The sequence below is a fragment of the Eschrichtius robustus genome, chromosome 1 (genome assembly GCF_028021215.1).
Source record: "Eschrichtius robustus isolate mEscRob2 chromosome 1, mEscRob2.pri, whole genome shotgun sequence".
NCBI classification, from domain to species: Eukaryota; Metazoa; Chordata; class Mammalia; order Artiodactyla; family Eschrichtiidae; genus Eschrichtius; species Eschrichtius robustus.
Genome location: NC_090824.1, coordinates 9,330,011 through 9,347,070, shown reverse-complemented (window position 1 = coordinate 9,347,070; position 17,060 = coordinate 9,330,011). Strand labels below are relative to the sequence as shown.

At 44.7% G+C, this 17,060-nt stretch overlaps 1 protein-coding gene, 1 long non-coding RNA gene and 1 other non-coding gene across 4 annotated transcripts; 1 reads left to right on the top strand and 2 right to left on the bottom strand.

Moving 5' to 3' along the window:
• Window positions 1–2,020: 2,020 nt before the first annotated feature.
• On the bottom strand, window positions 2,021–7,197 carry LOC137762724 (uncharacterized). Of its 2 annotated transcripts, XR_011073613.1 has the most exons (4): window positions 7,060–7,197; window positions 5,605–5,790; window positions 2,690–3,098; window positions 2,021–2,537 (listed from the first exon to the last, which is right to left on the bottom strand). It is a non-coding gene; the product is annotated as an uncharacterized lncRNA (long non-coding RNA). The 2 variants fall into 2 exon arrangements; XR_011073611.1 differs by having other exon boundaries at window positions 2,021–3,098; window positions 7,060–7,194.
• LOC137752573 (small Cajal body-specific RNA 13) lies at window positions 6,101–6,375 on the bottom strand. Its single transcript, XR_011071200.1, has one exon. It is a non-coding gene; the product is annotated as a small Cajal body-specific RNA 13 (non-coding RNA).
• A 399-nt stretch (window positions 7,198–7,596) lies between the features above and the next one.
• On the top strand, window positions 7,597–16,785 carry GLRX5 (glutaredoxin 5). The gene is made up of 2 exons (XM_068541002.1): window positions 7,597–7,930; window positions 16,149–16,785. The coding sequence occupies exons 1-2, from the start codon at window positions 7,645–7,647 to the stop codon at window positions 16,325–16,327; spliced, it is 465 nt and encodes a 154-aa protein (XP_068397103.1). The 5' UTR covers window positions 7,597–7,644; the 3' UTR covers window positions 16,328–16,785.
• Window positions 16,786–17,060: the final 275 nt, after the last annotated feature.

The window sequence follows — 17,060 nt, the reverse complement described above, 5'->3', positions numbered from 1 at the left end:
AGGAGTTATGCATTGAGCACATACTAAGGGCCAGGCGTAGTGCTAAGGACCCGGGGTGAAGAAATGAGTTCTGTTGCACTAGAAGCTGATGGTCTAGTGGGCGGTGGGGCATAAAGTTAAACTGTGATACATACAAACCCCTGAAGGGTCTTGGTCCCCAAAAGCAGTAAAATGCAGCTGAGTGGTAGGACACACAGTGGTTATATGCTTTGATGACTGTGTACCCAGGGTTTGCAGAACTGCTTTATGGGCAGCTGTCTCCAGGCCTGATGTTAGCTGAGCTCTCAAGCCCAAACTGACTCATACAGTTTGGAAAAACCCAGCTTTATGCCAATATTATTCAATACCTCACCACCTAATTAAATGTATTAAGTATTTCTAAGTGCTCATCACGGACTAATATGAGACACATAACAGAAGTAGAATAGGGACTTCATGGTGGTCCAGGGGCTAAGACTCCACACGCCCAATGCAGGGGGCCTGGGTTCGATCCCTGGTCAGGGAACTAGATCCCACGTGCCGCAACGAAAGATCCTGCATGCCTCAGCGAAGATCCTGAGTGCCGCAACTGAGACCCGGCATAGCCAAATAAATAAATAAAAATATTAAAACAGAAAAAGTAGAATAAAACTCTGTTATCTGGCATAATGAGGGAAGAAAGTATTCCTCTGAAATTTATTTAACACAACCCCCTTAGGCCATGAGTCTGTATAATTTTTGTTGACAATCTAATATATACTACGCTTCCTTGACTTAACCAAAGCACGTGAAATACCATTTCCTCTTCTGGATGATTTAGAATTACTACACAGGGCTCTAATGCTCAAGGAACTGTGACATGTGAGGGATGTTTGCCCCTGCTTACACCAAACGCTTCCAGAATGTGACTTTTCAAAAAAAAAAAAAAGAGGAAAATCCCCAAATATCTGCTTCTCAATTTAAAAAATCTCCTGTTAACCTGTTAGTCATTGCTTCTTCCTGCTTTTAGTGTTAGCCTTTTAAATTTACTGCTTCTAATCTGTTGTGGCTGTAATATTAGAAAACTGAGAGAGTAAACCATTCCCTAAAATAAGAACAGGATTTGGATGGGAACTGAGAGCCTCTTCCTAGAAACCGGCTGGCTGATTAATTCCCAGACACTGTGTGCGCTGACAGCGACAGCACTTATTGGCTGCTGCTGCCCCTGCTTCCTAAGTAAGATAGACTAGCGCCCCCTACCTGTCTTGTGGGGTAAGGCAGAGACTCATTATGAAATGCTCCAAGTTTCTCAAAAGATGGAATGATTTTAAAAGATGATGGGTTATTTTTCAAGAAGGGATTCAAAAATCCCTTCAAGTAGGAGGGTATTATTGGCCCTGTTCCCCACCAGCCGGCAGTATGCATGAACCATCACAGAGCTGCAGCTGAGCCGTATGAAGAGATGAACCAATGGGAATAGCTCACCAAGTGGACTGACATATGTGCTTAGAGTTACACTAAGTGCAGATCACTGGATGTCTGGAGAGGGGAGAAAGCCTGCAAATATGTCACCTTCTCAAGCCTTTTGATACAAAATTCTCTTGGTGACTCAATTTTGCAAGTGCAGCCTATGCAGAATGCTCCTCCCTTCTTTTATTATTTATTTATTTATTTTTTTTTTACAGTGTAACTGGTTTATAATATAGTCTTTTATTAAAACTTCAAAACTCTGGCTCACAGAAATTTGGTATCAATTAATTCTATCTCAGTAGAGTACACTTGCAAAAAGTGTAAAGTTTAGAACTAGCAAGTGAGATTTTTCTGGCCATAAGAGCAGGAAAAAATATTTTTTAAAATCCACCAGTTTTTTCCCTGCAAAGGAAAATGAACAGTTAACGTCAGCCAATTTCCAACCCACTCCCCCAATCCGTGAAACTGGGGTCCTTTGCTAGCTACTTTGTTGAAGTAGGCTAGAGCAGTGGATTCCCATGAAAGCAAGATTTAATTTTGAAGCATGAAATTATTAAGGCTCAAAGGCTGAAGTACGAAATGAAATTCTGAATCAACATAAAGAATATTTATGGCCTTGGCAATACATCTTAGCCATCATTCAAAGGAAAACAATAAAATTTTCTCAGTGTTCGTCTGGCTGCAAGCTCAGTGATTATCAGAGGGGGACACAAGACTCCTGCCAACAGATAAATCTTCCTAACAAGTGTGACACACAACAGTACTGGCTCCTTGCTTTCTAAATTCTGTGGTCTGGGCACCTTCTCAGAAGTCGCTGGAAATGTAATGACAGTTTGAATTATGGAATCTATCTGCTTGCAAAAAAAAAAGAAACATAACACAAAACATTAAAATTTTTCACTAAACAGACAGCTGAGGAAAAGTCAACAATTCTTTTATCAACTTTACTTAAGTCTTAACATGTTTTATGATTACCACTTAATTCTTAATATTACCTGACAGGAGATATGATTTGGGCTCTTTCCCTCGAAATAAAGTTCTCAATAGAACAAAGTCCAGCAGATGTCTCATTTTAAAAGCCTATATATAGCCAGGGACTTCAGGCCTCACTGAGAAAAAGCAGCATGGGGACAAAAGAGAATGAAACTTTCAGAAGTGAAAAGCTACGGATTATTTGTTTCATTGGAGTTTTGCATTGAAATTGTTGTCAGTTTAGTTTCACAAAGCATAAAAATCACATCTGTATCCAATACATACTTACCCTGGAGATAATTCAGGAATATTTAATTTTCTGTGGGACTTGCTGGCTTTGCTATGATTCCGCAGTAAGATTTAAGAAGTGCTTGTGAAGGTAAAAAGAGGAACCCAAAGTGCTCAAGTCTGTCAAAAAGATGTTATTAACAATCTTTTTTTTTTTTCTACTTCTGGTTCATTCTTTTTTTTAATATATAAATTTATTTATTTATTTTTATTTTTGGCTGAGTTGGGTCTTTGTTGCTGTGCACGGGCTTCTCACCGCGGTGGCTTCCCTTGTTGCGGAGCACGGGCTCTAGGCGTTCGGGCTTCAGTAGTTGTGGCTCACGGGCTCCAGTAGTTGTGGCTCGCGGGCTCTAGGGTGCAGGCTCAGTAGTTGTGGTGCACGGGCTTAGTTGCTCTGCAGCATGTGGGATCTTATAGTGAAAAGAGAACTTAATTTAGGGACCAAAATGCCAGAGAACTATTATCCTAGGGCTAATGCAAGTTTCAAATGAATTCATGTACACAAAACCAGTTTGCTGTACTACACATGCATGCCAATATTCTGGGGGTAAATGTCTAGGAGCAGAGGAATAGAGTACAAAGTGATTCATTAAAACTCTGCAATCCTTAGATAAAGACATCTTGAAATAGGCATTACCTTTTGCAGATGTCACAAATACATTTTTCACAAATCCAGTAAGGGGAAGATGTAAGGGGCAGAGAATTCCAAGGAAAATCCAGAAGAGCTTGTAAGTGATGCTTAGGACTGAAGCCAGGCCTCACACCTCTACAGTCCAAATCCCAGAACAGAATCAGGCTCTGCTGTGACATCCAGGCTTTTCATAAGTGCTTCTTCAGGAATTCATTTTCACCTGTATCTCCCACAGTGTGTTCTAGACTGAACTAAATTTACAGGACGTCATTTCTCTTCATTTTACCCAGAGGAGGAGAGCAGGACCTTTGTGATAGAGTGGAAGGGGGCCCGAATAAGGTCCCCCTTCCTGCCTCTAGGCTGAGCCCACATGATGTGAGAACCTGCGATGAGCAAAACTGAGGCCGCTCCCATGGCCAGAGAAGTATTTATAAACCCAGCTGTCTTGTCAGATAGAGGTAGTGAAGATCCCAAAGGCATTTCTTTTCTTTTCTTTTTTTTTTTTAATATTTATTTATTTGGTTACTCTGGGTCTTAGTTGTGGCAGGTGGGCTCCTCAGTTGTGGCATGCGAACTCTTAGTTGCGGCATGCACATGGGATCTATTTCCCTGGCCAGGGATGGAACCTGGGTCCCCAGCATTGGGAGCGCGGAGTCTTAACCACTGCGCCCCCGGGGAAGTCCCTGCAAAGGCATTTCTATCTTTTCATTACGGGTTAGCAAATATTTTCTCAGGGGGCTGGGCACTGCCTCAGTTTCTCACACATTACAATTATTTTTTAGGGAATCAAGTTAATTCCAGGGTTGCAGTGGTGCTCTAGAATTACTGAATAGCTAAGGGGCACCACGGAGAAAGGTCTCAAGTTTCAGCTTGGGTCTACGGAAATCTGGGTCTCAAATGCTATTTTAGCTCAAGAATGTCTGGTGGCTCAACCCGTTGTGCAACACCTGCAGCCACTTTTCCCTTAAAATGACACTCGCAGAATGCTCTGGCCAGCTCAGACCGAGACATTTCTGGGTCATGTGTCCTATGCACAATCACCACACCCTGTCAGAATGCAGCGTGACCTTTAGGACTGAAGTTAGGGTACAAAAACACTGACATGCTAAGTGTTCAAATAAAATTTCATCTTAGGCTCAATAATCCTGACTCTTCATTTAGAGCTGATATATAGGAAGAAATGATCTCAAATTTGTAAGGTTTTAATTATGGGTTCAACAGTGAATTTGCTTTTGGTGGAGTGCGGAGAAAGGAGAAATTTAACTAAATATAGTAAAGCCTTATCTATAAATAAGCACAGGGAAGAAAAACATTTTTAGGATGCCTGAGTCAGCACGTTTACATGGTATGATTATTTAGTTTGGGGTCTAATTACACTTTGTGACCCCAAATCCCAGGATTCTCCTAAGTTTCCTGTACTTCCCACCCCTACCTCCCCATTAATGTCCACATGGGAGATCACAAACTGATAAAGATGGCGACTTCCATGTTCAAAACACCCAAATGCATTTGAGCATAAATGCAGATTTCTTACAACTGTTTAAGAAGTGTATTTTTTATCTTACTTTCTCACTACAGAACTTCTAATGAGAAAGCTCATAACTCAAATGCCACATCATATATAAGAAGTTGGTGCTTTGGAAGAAATATTTTGAACACTATTTTCTTTGATTCTTTAAGTCACTGATGTTTGGTGCCAACACTTGATGAGTGGTTTTAAGTCAAAGACAGAAAGCAGTATGTTCAGCACATTCAACATTTTGCATTTTGGGTTGCTTTATCAAAAACTTAAATTTAGGTGCATTGTTTCAATTTCTTTGGTCTAGATACATGATCTGTTTTCCTGGCCTTGATCGATACTATCAAAGCCATCCCACTTAGCTCCCTGAAAGAGCCCCGACTTGCTTTCCTTGCATTTCGTGGACGTCCTTATAATACTCGACTGTACACAGCAACTCTATTATAAATTTGGAAAACGTAGGCTTTGTATTCTTCCTGCTCAAGGATTACTCTTAACCTTTAATGACAGCTGTATTCTCAATTTAATAAAATGTCTGCCAACTGTACTGGCAAAGCCAGTATCACCCACTAGGTAAGCGACATGATACTCCCCGTGACTAGCACTACGTCTCCGGATCCTCACATCATTAAGTTTGCAAATTTTTCTTCCTATTCCAGTCAACACAAGAGCAGAATGAGACAGCTCAGAGTAGGCAATAAACAATTCAGGTTTTCTGGAACGAACTGCCAATATTTATTTTTAAAAAAAACTGAAACAAACTTACCAGAACATAAGTATGAGTAAAAGTTAGGTGACTTTGCAAACAATATAGCCCCTACTGTTAGGTACACCAGATGCTGGACTTTTGAAACAACAGTTAAGCTTCGACATCACATCGCTTCCTGTATATTACTGTCCTGTATATTTCTGTATGATGTTTGTTCCTCTGATTTACCTGGAATCAATGACTCTGGAGGGGGGAAAAAAAGGACTCTTTAAGAAGCTGATCAATTTTGGGTCCCACATTAGAAAACTACCAAACATCAATAACAACCACGGGGATAAAACAAATACATCACTGGGGAGCATTTCTGAGTAACGTCTTGAGTTTATTTTCAGCTTACTGGCCTCAAGTCTCGTGGTGAATGATTATTTGGAAGATTCACTTGCTGTCAGCACATGTACTAATTTTCTGATTTTTAAACTTGAGCACCTCCAAAGCAGAACCAGATCACCTCCAGCCACAACTTTTAAAATACTTAGGGTTTAAAAAGAAAGTAATTTGTAGCAGTACTTAGTGTCCAACAGAAACCACTCCATCTGTTAAACAACATCTGACTGCAAAACCTTCTTTTACTGTCGGTTGATAGATAATGACATGGCACAGCCATTATCACCGTGGCAACAGTACTCGGAAACTATCAGAGGAAAATTGCACATGGTACTGCTGTCCCTTGAGCAGCCATGCCTCAGCTTCCTCTGGAGAATGCTTTCTCTGCAAGTCTGGTGTGCTCTAGGGTACCACCAACCCAGCACCGCTCCAAGACTACAGACCACGTGGCGATTTCACTGAGCCCCGCTCTTCTGGGATCATTCTTTCCACCAATGTGAGCACCTGCTAGGTTCCAAGCACTGTTCTACGTACTGAGGATACAGCAGTGAATGAAGTTGACAGTCTGGAAGTCAATAAACAAGCTAATAAATATATGTCAAGATGTACTAAGCACAGCGGAGAACAGAGAAAGCGGTGGGCCTAGGGAGGCTTCCCTTCCCTCCTCTCTACCCTCACATTGCTTTGTACCTGCTTCTCATTTCTCAAGCTCTGGGCACAGGTCCCGCGCCGGCACCGTGCCTTGCACGCAGCAGCTGCTCAGAAAACGTCTGTCGAACGAACCAATTCCTTTCTTAGTTCCCCATTCAACAAACCTTTCCTGGGCCCAGGCCCAGGGGCTTAGGTCGGCTGGAAAGTCAGCGAAGCCCCGATCACACAGACAAGAGCTCTTTACAAACTTTAAAAATCGAAGTTGTTTTAGTGGAATAATCGCGCTGCAGAGGCGGGAACCACGGGAACGGGTCTGGGCCTCTGCTCCCACGGGGGCAGCGGGACCACAGGAGGACTGCGACACACGGCCCGGGCCCCGACGCCGTAGCCCCGGGCAGGCCTGGCCGCCAGAGCCCGGCGCAGTCCCTGCTTCCGCCGCGAACAGCCGCGGCCTTACTAAAGCTCCTGGAAGCTCACCTAAGCCTGGAACGGCGGATCCAAGCCTGCTCCAGCCCAGCCACCACCCGGAACGCAGGAAACAGCGGCCAACCAACCGCGCTGCCGTGGCAACGCAGCCTCTGCCCGCACCGGAACCGGAACCTTCATCTGGAAGTGACCCCTTCCCGGCGTTCCGCGGAACGGCGAAACCCCGCCCAGCGCCTGTCCCAAGTCCTCCCGGAGCATCGTAGCAGGCCCGTCTACCTTTCGGAGAGAAACCGTCTTCCCGCTCGTTTCGCCTCCCCTTGCCTCGGAGCGTGACCCTGATGGACATCCACTCTCTCCAATCAACTGACAAAACGGTTGCCGGCGGCCAATGGTAAGGCGATGAAATGCGGCTCAGGCGTAAGGACCGCCTCCAACCTGTCGGGGCGGGACGAGTAACATGATTGGTGGAATCCAGCAATTGAGGGCCAAGTTTCTCCAATCACGGAGAGCTGTTCGGAGCCAGTCCAATGAGGGCCTCCGGGGGGCGGGCCGGGCCTCCGCGGGCCGGGCCCCGGGAAGGCTTCGGCTGGCTAGCCCAGGTCCCTGGCCGTCGAGAGCTCCGGCCAGCGTGCGGGGATGAGCGGGTCCCTGGGCCGGGCGGCGGCGGCTCTGCTCCGCTGCGGCCGCGGCGCGGGCGGCGGCCTGCGGGGCCCGGGCGTGCGGGCGGCGAGCTCGGGCGGCAGCGGCTCGTCGGAGCACCTGGACGCGCTGGTGAAGAAGGACAGGGTGGTGGTCTTCCTAAAGGGGACGCCGGAGCAGCCCCAGTGCGGCTTCAGCAACGCCGTGGTGCAGATCCTGCGGCTGCACGGCGTCCGCGACTACGCGGCCTACAACGTGCTGGACGACCCCCAGCTCCGGCAAGGTCAGAGCCGGCTGGCGGCGGGGGCGGGGGCGGGGCTGGGGGGCGACCGGCCGAGGCCACTCTGCGGGGCCGAGGGTCTGTCGGGCAAGGTCCGTCTGGGGGCTCGAGGGGAGTGCAGACACGAGCTTCCACACGGGTCTGGGGTGGGGGCACGATCGACTTGAACTGGGTCTCGAGGATCTGGGCCTCTGGGCCAACTTGGGCAATGGAGTAAGTCCTAACGGTTCCCCGGTCCTCACTCGGAGCTGAAAAAGGCATTTCGGGGCCAGTGCCCTTCGGCTGAATCCAAGGAGCGTGGTCAGCAGCGTGACTCCCTGCTCTGCAGGGCTGGGGAAGTGGGCAGAGAGGGATACAGGAAGAGCCGTTAAGAGGTAGGCACTTTGGGGACACTTTGAGGGGCCGCCCTGTCTCGTGGGTAAGGAGCAGGTGCTGTCGATGGCGGGGGGGAGGGTCGAGGTTGCCCTTGTCTGAGGCTAGGGGGTCAGAGGCTGGCCTGTCGTGCCTCAAGGCTCGGGGTGTCAGGGACCGTTGTCTGTTGCTGCTACAGGAGCGGTTGACACAGCTTTTGGTCAGGTCTTAGTTGGGATCTGGTGTGGGAGAAAAAGACATTAAATTTATTTTTAGATACTCAAGGATGGGGGAGATTTGTGAGGACTAGGGATTGGAGAGGCTTGTGGGGAGAGGGACGAGGAATGACTCCTGGGCCCTAGCTCACTCAAGCTTGGAGCTCCAGGAGCCAGTCAGGGTCTGGGGCAGACACAGTAGTGTCTGTGACTTTTCAGTGGCCCACAGGGGAGGGTGGAGGGCCCTGACAGTTAACCAGCATCTTTTCTGATGAGCGCCTTGCTGAGAACCTTACCTGCATTCTTCTATTTCATCTTAGTGGGGGAGGAGAGAGAGGCCAGAACACCCGGGTCTGCTCCTTGGCTGGGGTGGGTGGGGTTGGCGGAGGCATGGGGGGACCGTGCCTGTACCCCCTGAAGGGTGGCATTCCAGACTTTCAGTGACTGAGTTCTCCCTGAGTTTCCTGCTGCTGTTTAGTGACAGTGTTCTAAAAAGTGTTTTAGGGCATCAAGTGCTATGGTAGTCTACATTCAGAATTCTGTATTTTGCTCTTCTGCATTTGAAGTTGTCAATCATAGTCATTCCAACAGAGATGCGACAGGCTGGCGTCAGGGAAGGGCTTTGGATTAGACTCCTTTGGCCAGTCAGCTGTGCAACCCGAAGCAAGTCACGTGACTGCATTTTCCTTTTTGATAATATGAGGATAATGAAACCACACTTGGCAAAGGTTTTGTGAGGAAAAAAGGGAAAATAAAACTTTTAGAAAGTGCCTGTCCTCTTATCTCGCACTCAGAAGGCATCCATTAAATGGTAGCTATTTTATTATTAGCACTTTATGGTTTTAAAAGTATTCTTTTCCATGGAATCTAATCCTTATAGAACTCTCGGTTTTGGTGGATGGAAACAAGGAGTGAAGGCAGCTTAGAGTTACCAGGAGGCATATGTAGTATTACCATGTGCTATGCCCCCATGATCCTTCTCCCTTCCTGGACTACTGGAATGCTTCCAGTTGCTGGCTTTTTTCACATACAGGGTGATCTGCCGTCTTCATGCAGCAGCAGTGGCGTCTCTGCCTAAAAGATAAGATAGGAGAAACTACTCTGTAATCTTTCTGCTGGGACCTTGCCTCAGGCCGCTTGCAAATTGCCACTGTGGTCCTTAGTAAAACGTTGTGTTGTTGATACCTTGCTTAGCTTAAAGTTTTGAGAGTCTTTGGTTTATGAATTTCTGTTCTCCTGTTTAATACAACCAGAGATGGTATAACTGAATCACTTTGCTGTACACCTGAAACATCATACATCAACTATACTTGAATTAAAACATTTTTTTGAAATATGACCAGAGATGGGCTATACTGGAATATGGCCAGTAATCTGAAAGTAACAGCAGGAATAAGAATGTTTGCCGAGAGCACTTATGTATCTGACTTCCAGTCTTCTGTTCTTAAGTGTTCAAACAATAGCAACAGGAGTTTAACCCTTAAATTTCTTAACCATTGAGCTTCATCAGACCATTACTTTTAGTAAGTTAATGTGTTGCATATATATTGAACATAACACGTCTTTCGTTGCCTAGAAAAGTAAACGTTAGGGTAAGTATTAACCTCTAGACTAGGGCAGGGTGGTGTAAGCAGGTTATTAGAGTGGGGATTAGTTTAGCCAGGGTGAGGCTGTAAAACATGAGGATTCTTCACCTTTTTGCTCTCCACACCTTCAGGTTTGCCAAGAGAGACTGACAGGCTGTCTGATGCTTGCTTTCGCCAACTAAAGATACGTCTGTGAACTTTTCCCAGACCCAAGGTCACTTCTAGTAACAGGATAGGGGCTTCTGCAAAATTGGCCTTTCCTGTTCTCTTGTGCCAGAGCAGGCTGAGTCTTAGAAAGGACCCAAGTTGGAAGAAGACCCTCAGACACTGTCTCCTAGTTCTGGGCACTGGGTCCAGGGATTATGATGCACAGAGGTGTCAGCCTGAGACCTGAGACCCAAAGAACCAAGCTGACTGAGGCAGCTTTGCGTTTTGGCCTTCCTCAAGGTTTGTTCCTTTTTAAAAATCTGGAGCACACACAAGACAAAGGGATAGGGTCACGGTGGATGGATGTCACCATATCCTGCTCTTGGTCTTAACAAAGACTAATCTTTACTTTCAGTTGCAAAAGTAACACGTGCTCATGGGAGAAATTTGGAAAACACTGAAAATCTAAAGAAAATGAAAATCCCCTGTAATTCCGTATAAACCATAAACCATTATTATTAACATTTGGATCTAGTTTCTAACAGTTTTTTTTTTTTTTTTTTAACAGAGTTGAGATCACGCATGTCTGTATATAGCATTGTGCCCTCCTGAGAGCAGGGAACGTGTCTTCTGCGACTCCCTGAGCACTGTGTGTGATACTTATGCAAAGCGAGCTTTCAATGCGTGTTTTAATGAATGAATAAATGCTTCTTTTATTTATCATTTTATCATAAACTCTCTTCCCTGCTCTTAAAAACATTATAGACACTCTGGAATTTCTGCCTACTCAGATCACCACTGTATTCCTCGAATCGGGAACAGCGTCTGTTGAATGAATACCCATCATCCTATTGTTGAATGGTTATTAAGCATTTGAAAGTATTCCCAGCCTTTCCATTATCAAGGAATTTAAGGCAATAGTAGAACTATGACGTTGGTAAGCATTAAAAATCAGGTAACAAGTGTGCGTAGGTGTCTGGTGGGCAGGTTGTATGCTGCAGATGGGGGTATAAAGTGGTGCCCACACTTGGAAGGAGTGACTGTCAGTACCCAGTCAAGTTGAAGGTGAACAGAGCTGAACACCCAGCTGTTTCAGTCGCGGGTATTTAGGCTACATCAGGGATCGACAAGCTTGTAAAGGGCCAGAGAGCAAAAGTTTAGGCTTTGGGGGCCTGGTGGTCTCTGTTACACCTCTTCAGCTTTGCTGTTACAGTGTACAGCAGGCAGGGAGAACACAGAGACGAATGAGCGGGGCGAAGTTCCAGTAACACTTTATTTACAGAAACAAGGATGTGGACCGGCTTCGGCCCGAACGCTGTAGTTTGCCACCCCTTTGTCCAGAGAGACCGTCCCCTGCATGTGAGCTGGGAGATGCGCGTAAGGGGGAGCACTGCGGTGTTCCTTGTAATAATGAAAAGTGGGCAAGAACAGATCTTGGTCTGTTAGCAGCAGACTGAAGAAAGCAGCTGTAGCTTAGTCATATGATGGAAAACTAAATTGTGGTTAAAATGAATTAGATCTAGGGACTTCTCTGGTGGCGCAGTGGTTAAGAATCCACCTACCGATGCAGGGGACGCAGGTTCAATCCCTGGTCTGGGAAGATTCCACGTGCTGTGGAGCAACTAGGCCCATGCACCACAACTGCTGAGCCTGTGCTCTAGATCCCGCGAGTCACAACTACTGAAGCCCGCACGCCACAACTGCTGAGCCCATGGGCTGCAACTGCTGAAGCCCGCACGCCTAGAGTCCATGCTTGGCAACAAGAGAAGCCACCGCAATGAGAAGCCCGTGCAGTGCAACAAAGAGTAGCCTCCGCTCTCCACAACTAGAGAAAGCCACACAGCAACAAAGACCCAACGCAGCCAAAAATTTTAAAAATTAAAAAAAAAAAGAATTAGATCTAGATGTATTTAATATGACTGAATCTCAAAAAAGGCGATGCTTAGTCAAAAAACAAGTTGCAAAAGGGTAATTGTGGCTTAACGCCGTTTGTGTCTATAAATGTTAAAGATGTGGAACAGTCCCATGGATTGCAGATCCATGTGTCGTGCAGGTGGGGCTCACGGGGGGGGGGGCAGATGCCAGCTGACAGATGCCAGCCCCTGAACAGAGACCACCTCTGGTGGTCAAGAACCTGGCCTTTGGACTCCTAGACACCTGGACTCAAATCCTGTCTCCACCGTATGCCAGCACTGTGACGTTGGTTAAGTTATTTAACCTCTCTGAGCCTTCATTTCTTCATCTGTAAAATAGGGATAATTATACATACCTTGTAGGAATTTTGTAAAGATGAAATGAGATTAGATATGTGAAAAACTTAGAGTATGAAACTCAGGAACCCTTAGCTCAGTAAATGGTATTTTTATTATTGCATGGCATACTTCACTGGTATTTTTCCTACATTCTTTCCCTCTGTTTTCCCCATTGCGTATATTGTCAGGAAAGCATTCCTGTGGTGGGTGGGGTAGAGGACACTGATGTGGAGAGAGTAACCACAGTGCACCTGGCGCTGTGGGAGCTTAATTCATTTCACCAATTATATCTTACTTAATCTTCATAACAAATATGTGAGGCATAGAGTTATTTCCATTTTACAGAAAAGGAAACAAGTTGAGAGGTGAGCAGATTTATCTGAGGTGGTATTTACAAGCCACAGTCTGCTGACCCCTAAACCAGCGCCTTGTCCCTCTCGGCACCGCGGTTTACTTTTTGTCAAGCAGTGCTAACATCGTTCTCTAAGTTAAGGAAGATGGAGAAATATGTGATTCCAGGAGGAGGTGACATGACTTGCCCGAGGAACAGAGCCTCGTTAAGTGGCGGAGCTGGCATCAACCTGCATCAGACTCTGAAGCTCGTGTACTGAAAATCTACCAGGAACAAAGAAAACTATAATCATGGTGCTCTTATGATAATTGTCCAAACCAGGAACGAGGTCCAGTGTTCTGAAATGTCATGAATTTTGAAAAGTACCTTTTGAAAGTTCTGGAAGGGAATTTTCCAGAACATTTTCTCCCCTCTGGCTTGATACTTTGGAACATTACATTGTTTTGGTGGGACAGTAGGTGTATGTGGAACTGATTTTGTAAGACAGCCTCCTAACTCCCTGTCCTCGTGTTACCTGTTATATAACTTGGCAGTCAGCATTTTCTGTCCCAAACCGAATCGCAGTTTGTCATCTATAAAATACGGTTATCATTAAAATCCATTCTTGGGTATGATTTTCTCATTTTCAAGAGTTGCTCTCTGATTCTGAGTTATTCCATGTGATACATACAAGAATTATCACTGTATATTGCAGTTACTGAAAATTTAAAGGGTGAGAAAAATTAGCCATGTTTAAACAATTAATTGTGAATTGATAGAATTTGTTTTAGTTTTCAATTTATGAATGTAGTCTTACTGGAAGTTTCTCACTTCACTCTGTAGGAAGCAATTGGGTATTTCCTTAAATATTTAAACTTGTAATCAGACTTTTTAAACATGGAAAATGGCATCGTTTTTAGGAGAGATGCCAGAGCTTTGCTTTGACAACAGCCGCCTGTAACACTTGATAATCTAAAAATTAAAGAAGTAGTTAAGTTTAATTTTGATAAACTATCAGCTGGTAGGCACCTTGGTTGCTGTCACAATGCCATGTGTTCTGAGGTGGGTTCTTCTGAGTTCTTGAAGTTACTAGGACAGTCGCAGGCCAAGGGGTTTGGAAGGAGTTAGCCTCCCTTGCATGTGACTGTATGTTGGATGTTCAGGATGGTGGAAAGCCCACTTATTTTGGTAGTTTTGGTGGTTAGGATGGATTTCCTTCCTTCCCTTATAGTTGGGACGTATGGTCTGCAACACCGTAATGTTTAGTTGTTGCCTAATGCTTTGGTTGAGTGTGCTACCATAAAATAGGACAAGCCTAATGCTTTGGTTGAGTGTAGTACCATAAAAACGATTGATGAAAGCAAGTCAACAAAGATTTTATTTTAAAAAATTGTACTTTTTAGGATTAAACATGTGGTTTTGGGTGGCCCTCAGATAGCAAATTTGTTTTCACCTTTGGTGTGTTTCAAAAACTGTAGGCACTCACCAAAAGAATCAGTAGATATTCATTGCCATGGAAAGCTTAATGCAGTGTATTATTAATTGGAAAAAAAACCCCAGATATAATATTGTGCAGATAAATGGTTCATGTACATAAATGTAACAGATATTTAAGAAAGTTTAGAAGAAGTAAAAAGTTCATATTTATTCTAAACGTTTCTTAATCTCCCCCCACCATAAAGTAAAAAAAGATGTGTCATTGGAAATGTAAAGTTAAGTTCTGATGGACTCTTTGTGTTTGAGGATAGAGTTTAAAAAAAAAAATCCAAAGCATACAGCTTACATGCTAAGTAATTGTTTATGTAGCACCAAACAACAGAGTGATGAAAAACTTGAATTCAAAAAAAAAAAAAAAAATTTGAATTCATCAGGGTATTCAAGTATAAAGACATTCTGATGGTTAATGGAATTTGCCCTTTATTGGTAACCTCCAAACCTCTAGCTGATTTTTTTTTAAACAGAAACCCAGAGTGGCTTAGAAGTGAGCTTTTCAGGGCCTATAACGTTGTAACCATTTCTCTATCCATAAAGTCTGCCTGCAGAAGAAAGATAAAGCTCTCTACTGGGGGCCCCCTCTAGTGCTGTCGTTTACAGCAAAGTCGCTGTTTTTTAGAAAGCAGTGACTTAAAAGAGAAAAACACATGGTATCTTGGGACTGTTATTTGTAATATAACTCATATTGGTAATCTTATTTGGTAAAACTCATCTGATAATAAATGATAGGGCATCAAGAAGAAGGTTTTGTATTTTTAGTTTGTTTAGATAAAAACCACCACTTGACCGATTTCTAAAATTTGTGTCATACTGTCTTTTGCCTGAAGAATTTGTTAACTTTTCTGTTTCGTTTATTTGTACATTTAAAAAAGTATACTTCATCTCAACCTCTGAGTAGAAAAGGAAGTAAAGGGTAAGGAGGAATTTAGAAAAGAGTGATCTTTTCTGCCTCAAGATTGAAACCACATTTCCTTCATAGCCATCATCCTCGTGGCCCAGCACTGAACAGAATCATCCCATGGCTGCACTGTCCCTGAATGTACTTCATCTTGGTGTGTTCGCAAAGCCATCGTCTCTTAGGGTAGGGAGTGGGTCTCACTCACCCCGTGGCCCTGCGCCTGGCCCAGGACGTGGCCCTTCATGAGCTTTGGGCCTTTCCTTCATTTCACTCAGTCCTGGCGAGTTCTGTGCTGAGCCAGATCGGCTGTGCCATGGAGAGCTCATGTGAGGGGCTGAATAGGACGAGGGCCACAGTTTAGCCACAGGAGAGGGATTTTTCTTTGGGTAAAAGAATTATTAAAGATGAAAGCCAATGACTCAGTGTCTGTAACTTCACCAGCGGAGAAGGCACGGAAAACATTAGGTGTGGGCTGCCCAGCGTGCCAGTGAGTTACCATGATGGATCCACGGATCCATGTTCAGTAGTCCATTTGGGAATGGAGTGGCATTTCTTTCGTTTGTTTGTTTTGCTGAAAACGTGGCCCGCAGAAGCATGGGGAGTATAGCCTTGTGTATCTTGTGTCACTTGCATTAACCAGTCAAGTTCTCTGCCATTAATCCGGGGTCGATTGTGTGTCAGGTAGTTTATGAGAGCCTTACTTAACCTGATTCTCATAAAAACTTTGTGAGATGAGGGCGGAAACAGGATGGAGGCCTCACTGTTTATAATTGGAAGAGTCAGCGGTCCATTCAACCCTAAAGCTTATGCTCTCTGTAGCAAATACACGGTCCCCCAGGGATGGGGAGCCAGGAAGAGATACGGCGTGTCCCTAGGAGCAGGGAAACGTATTTTGCCGTACAAGTATTTGACCACTGAAATGACGCTTAAATGTTCTTTCCCCGTAGGCATTAAAGACTATTCCAACTGGCCCACCATCCCGCAAGTGTACCTCAACGGCGAGTTCGTGGGGGGCTGTGACATTCTTCTGCAGATGCACCAGAATGGGGACCTGGTGGAAGAACTGAAAAAGCTGGGGATCCGCTCCGCCCTCTTAGATGAAAAGAAAGATCAAGACTCAAAGTGAGGGTGGCCCATGCGAGGAAGCCGCTGGCAGAATCTCACTGCCAGAAAAGCCTTCCCGATTCTGGTTTTTGCTCTTCAGATGACTGTTTGCACTGATTCCTCCAGTTTGTAAGCAGCCTGGTGATTTTAGCATGTCTGGTATTTGAGCAAGGAATATCCTATCATGAACGTAATTGTAACCACTGCACTGTCATAATCAATGTTGTACGATGAGATTGCTGTAAACAATTCCTTCTTATGTTGTCCTTTGCTCTTTGCTTGATTCAGGCGTAAACCTAGGAGCTTTTGAATCATCATTATTATTCATGAGTCCTCTGCAAATATGTCAGTCTGCAAAGATAATATACCCCCCCTCCCCAATTTTTTGTAACTTGTTCTGTTAAGAAAAATGATGGACAAGGAAGAAAAGATAACCGGGGTGTTGCTTTTTTAAAATAAACTGCCAACCCAGGGATACCACATGTGAGTTGTTAATCTGAATAGCAATAAGTATTTGTCTTCGTCCGTTCGGGATGCTATAACAAAATACCGCAGACTGAATGGCTTATAAACACCAGATATTGATTCTCACAGTTCTGGAAGGTGGAAGTCCAAGATCAAGGCTGTAGCACATCAGGTGTACGGTGAGGGCCTGCTCCTGCTTCACAGACAGCTGTGTTCTCACAGAAGCTCTTTGGGGTCTCTTTTATAAGGGCACTAATCCCATTTATGAGGGCTCCACCCTCATGACCTAA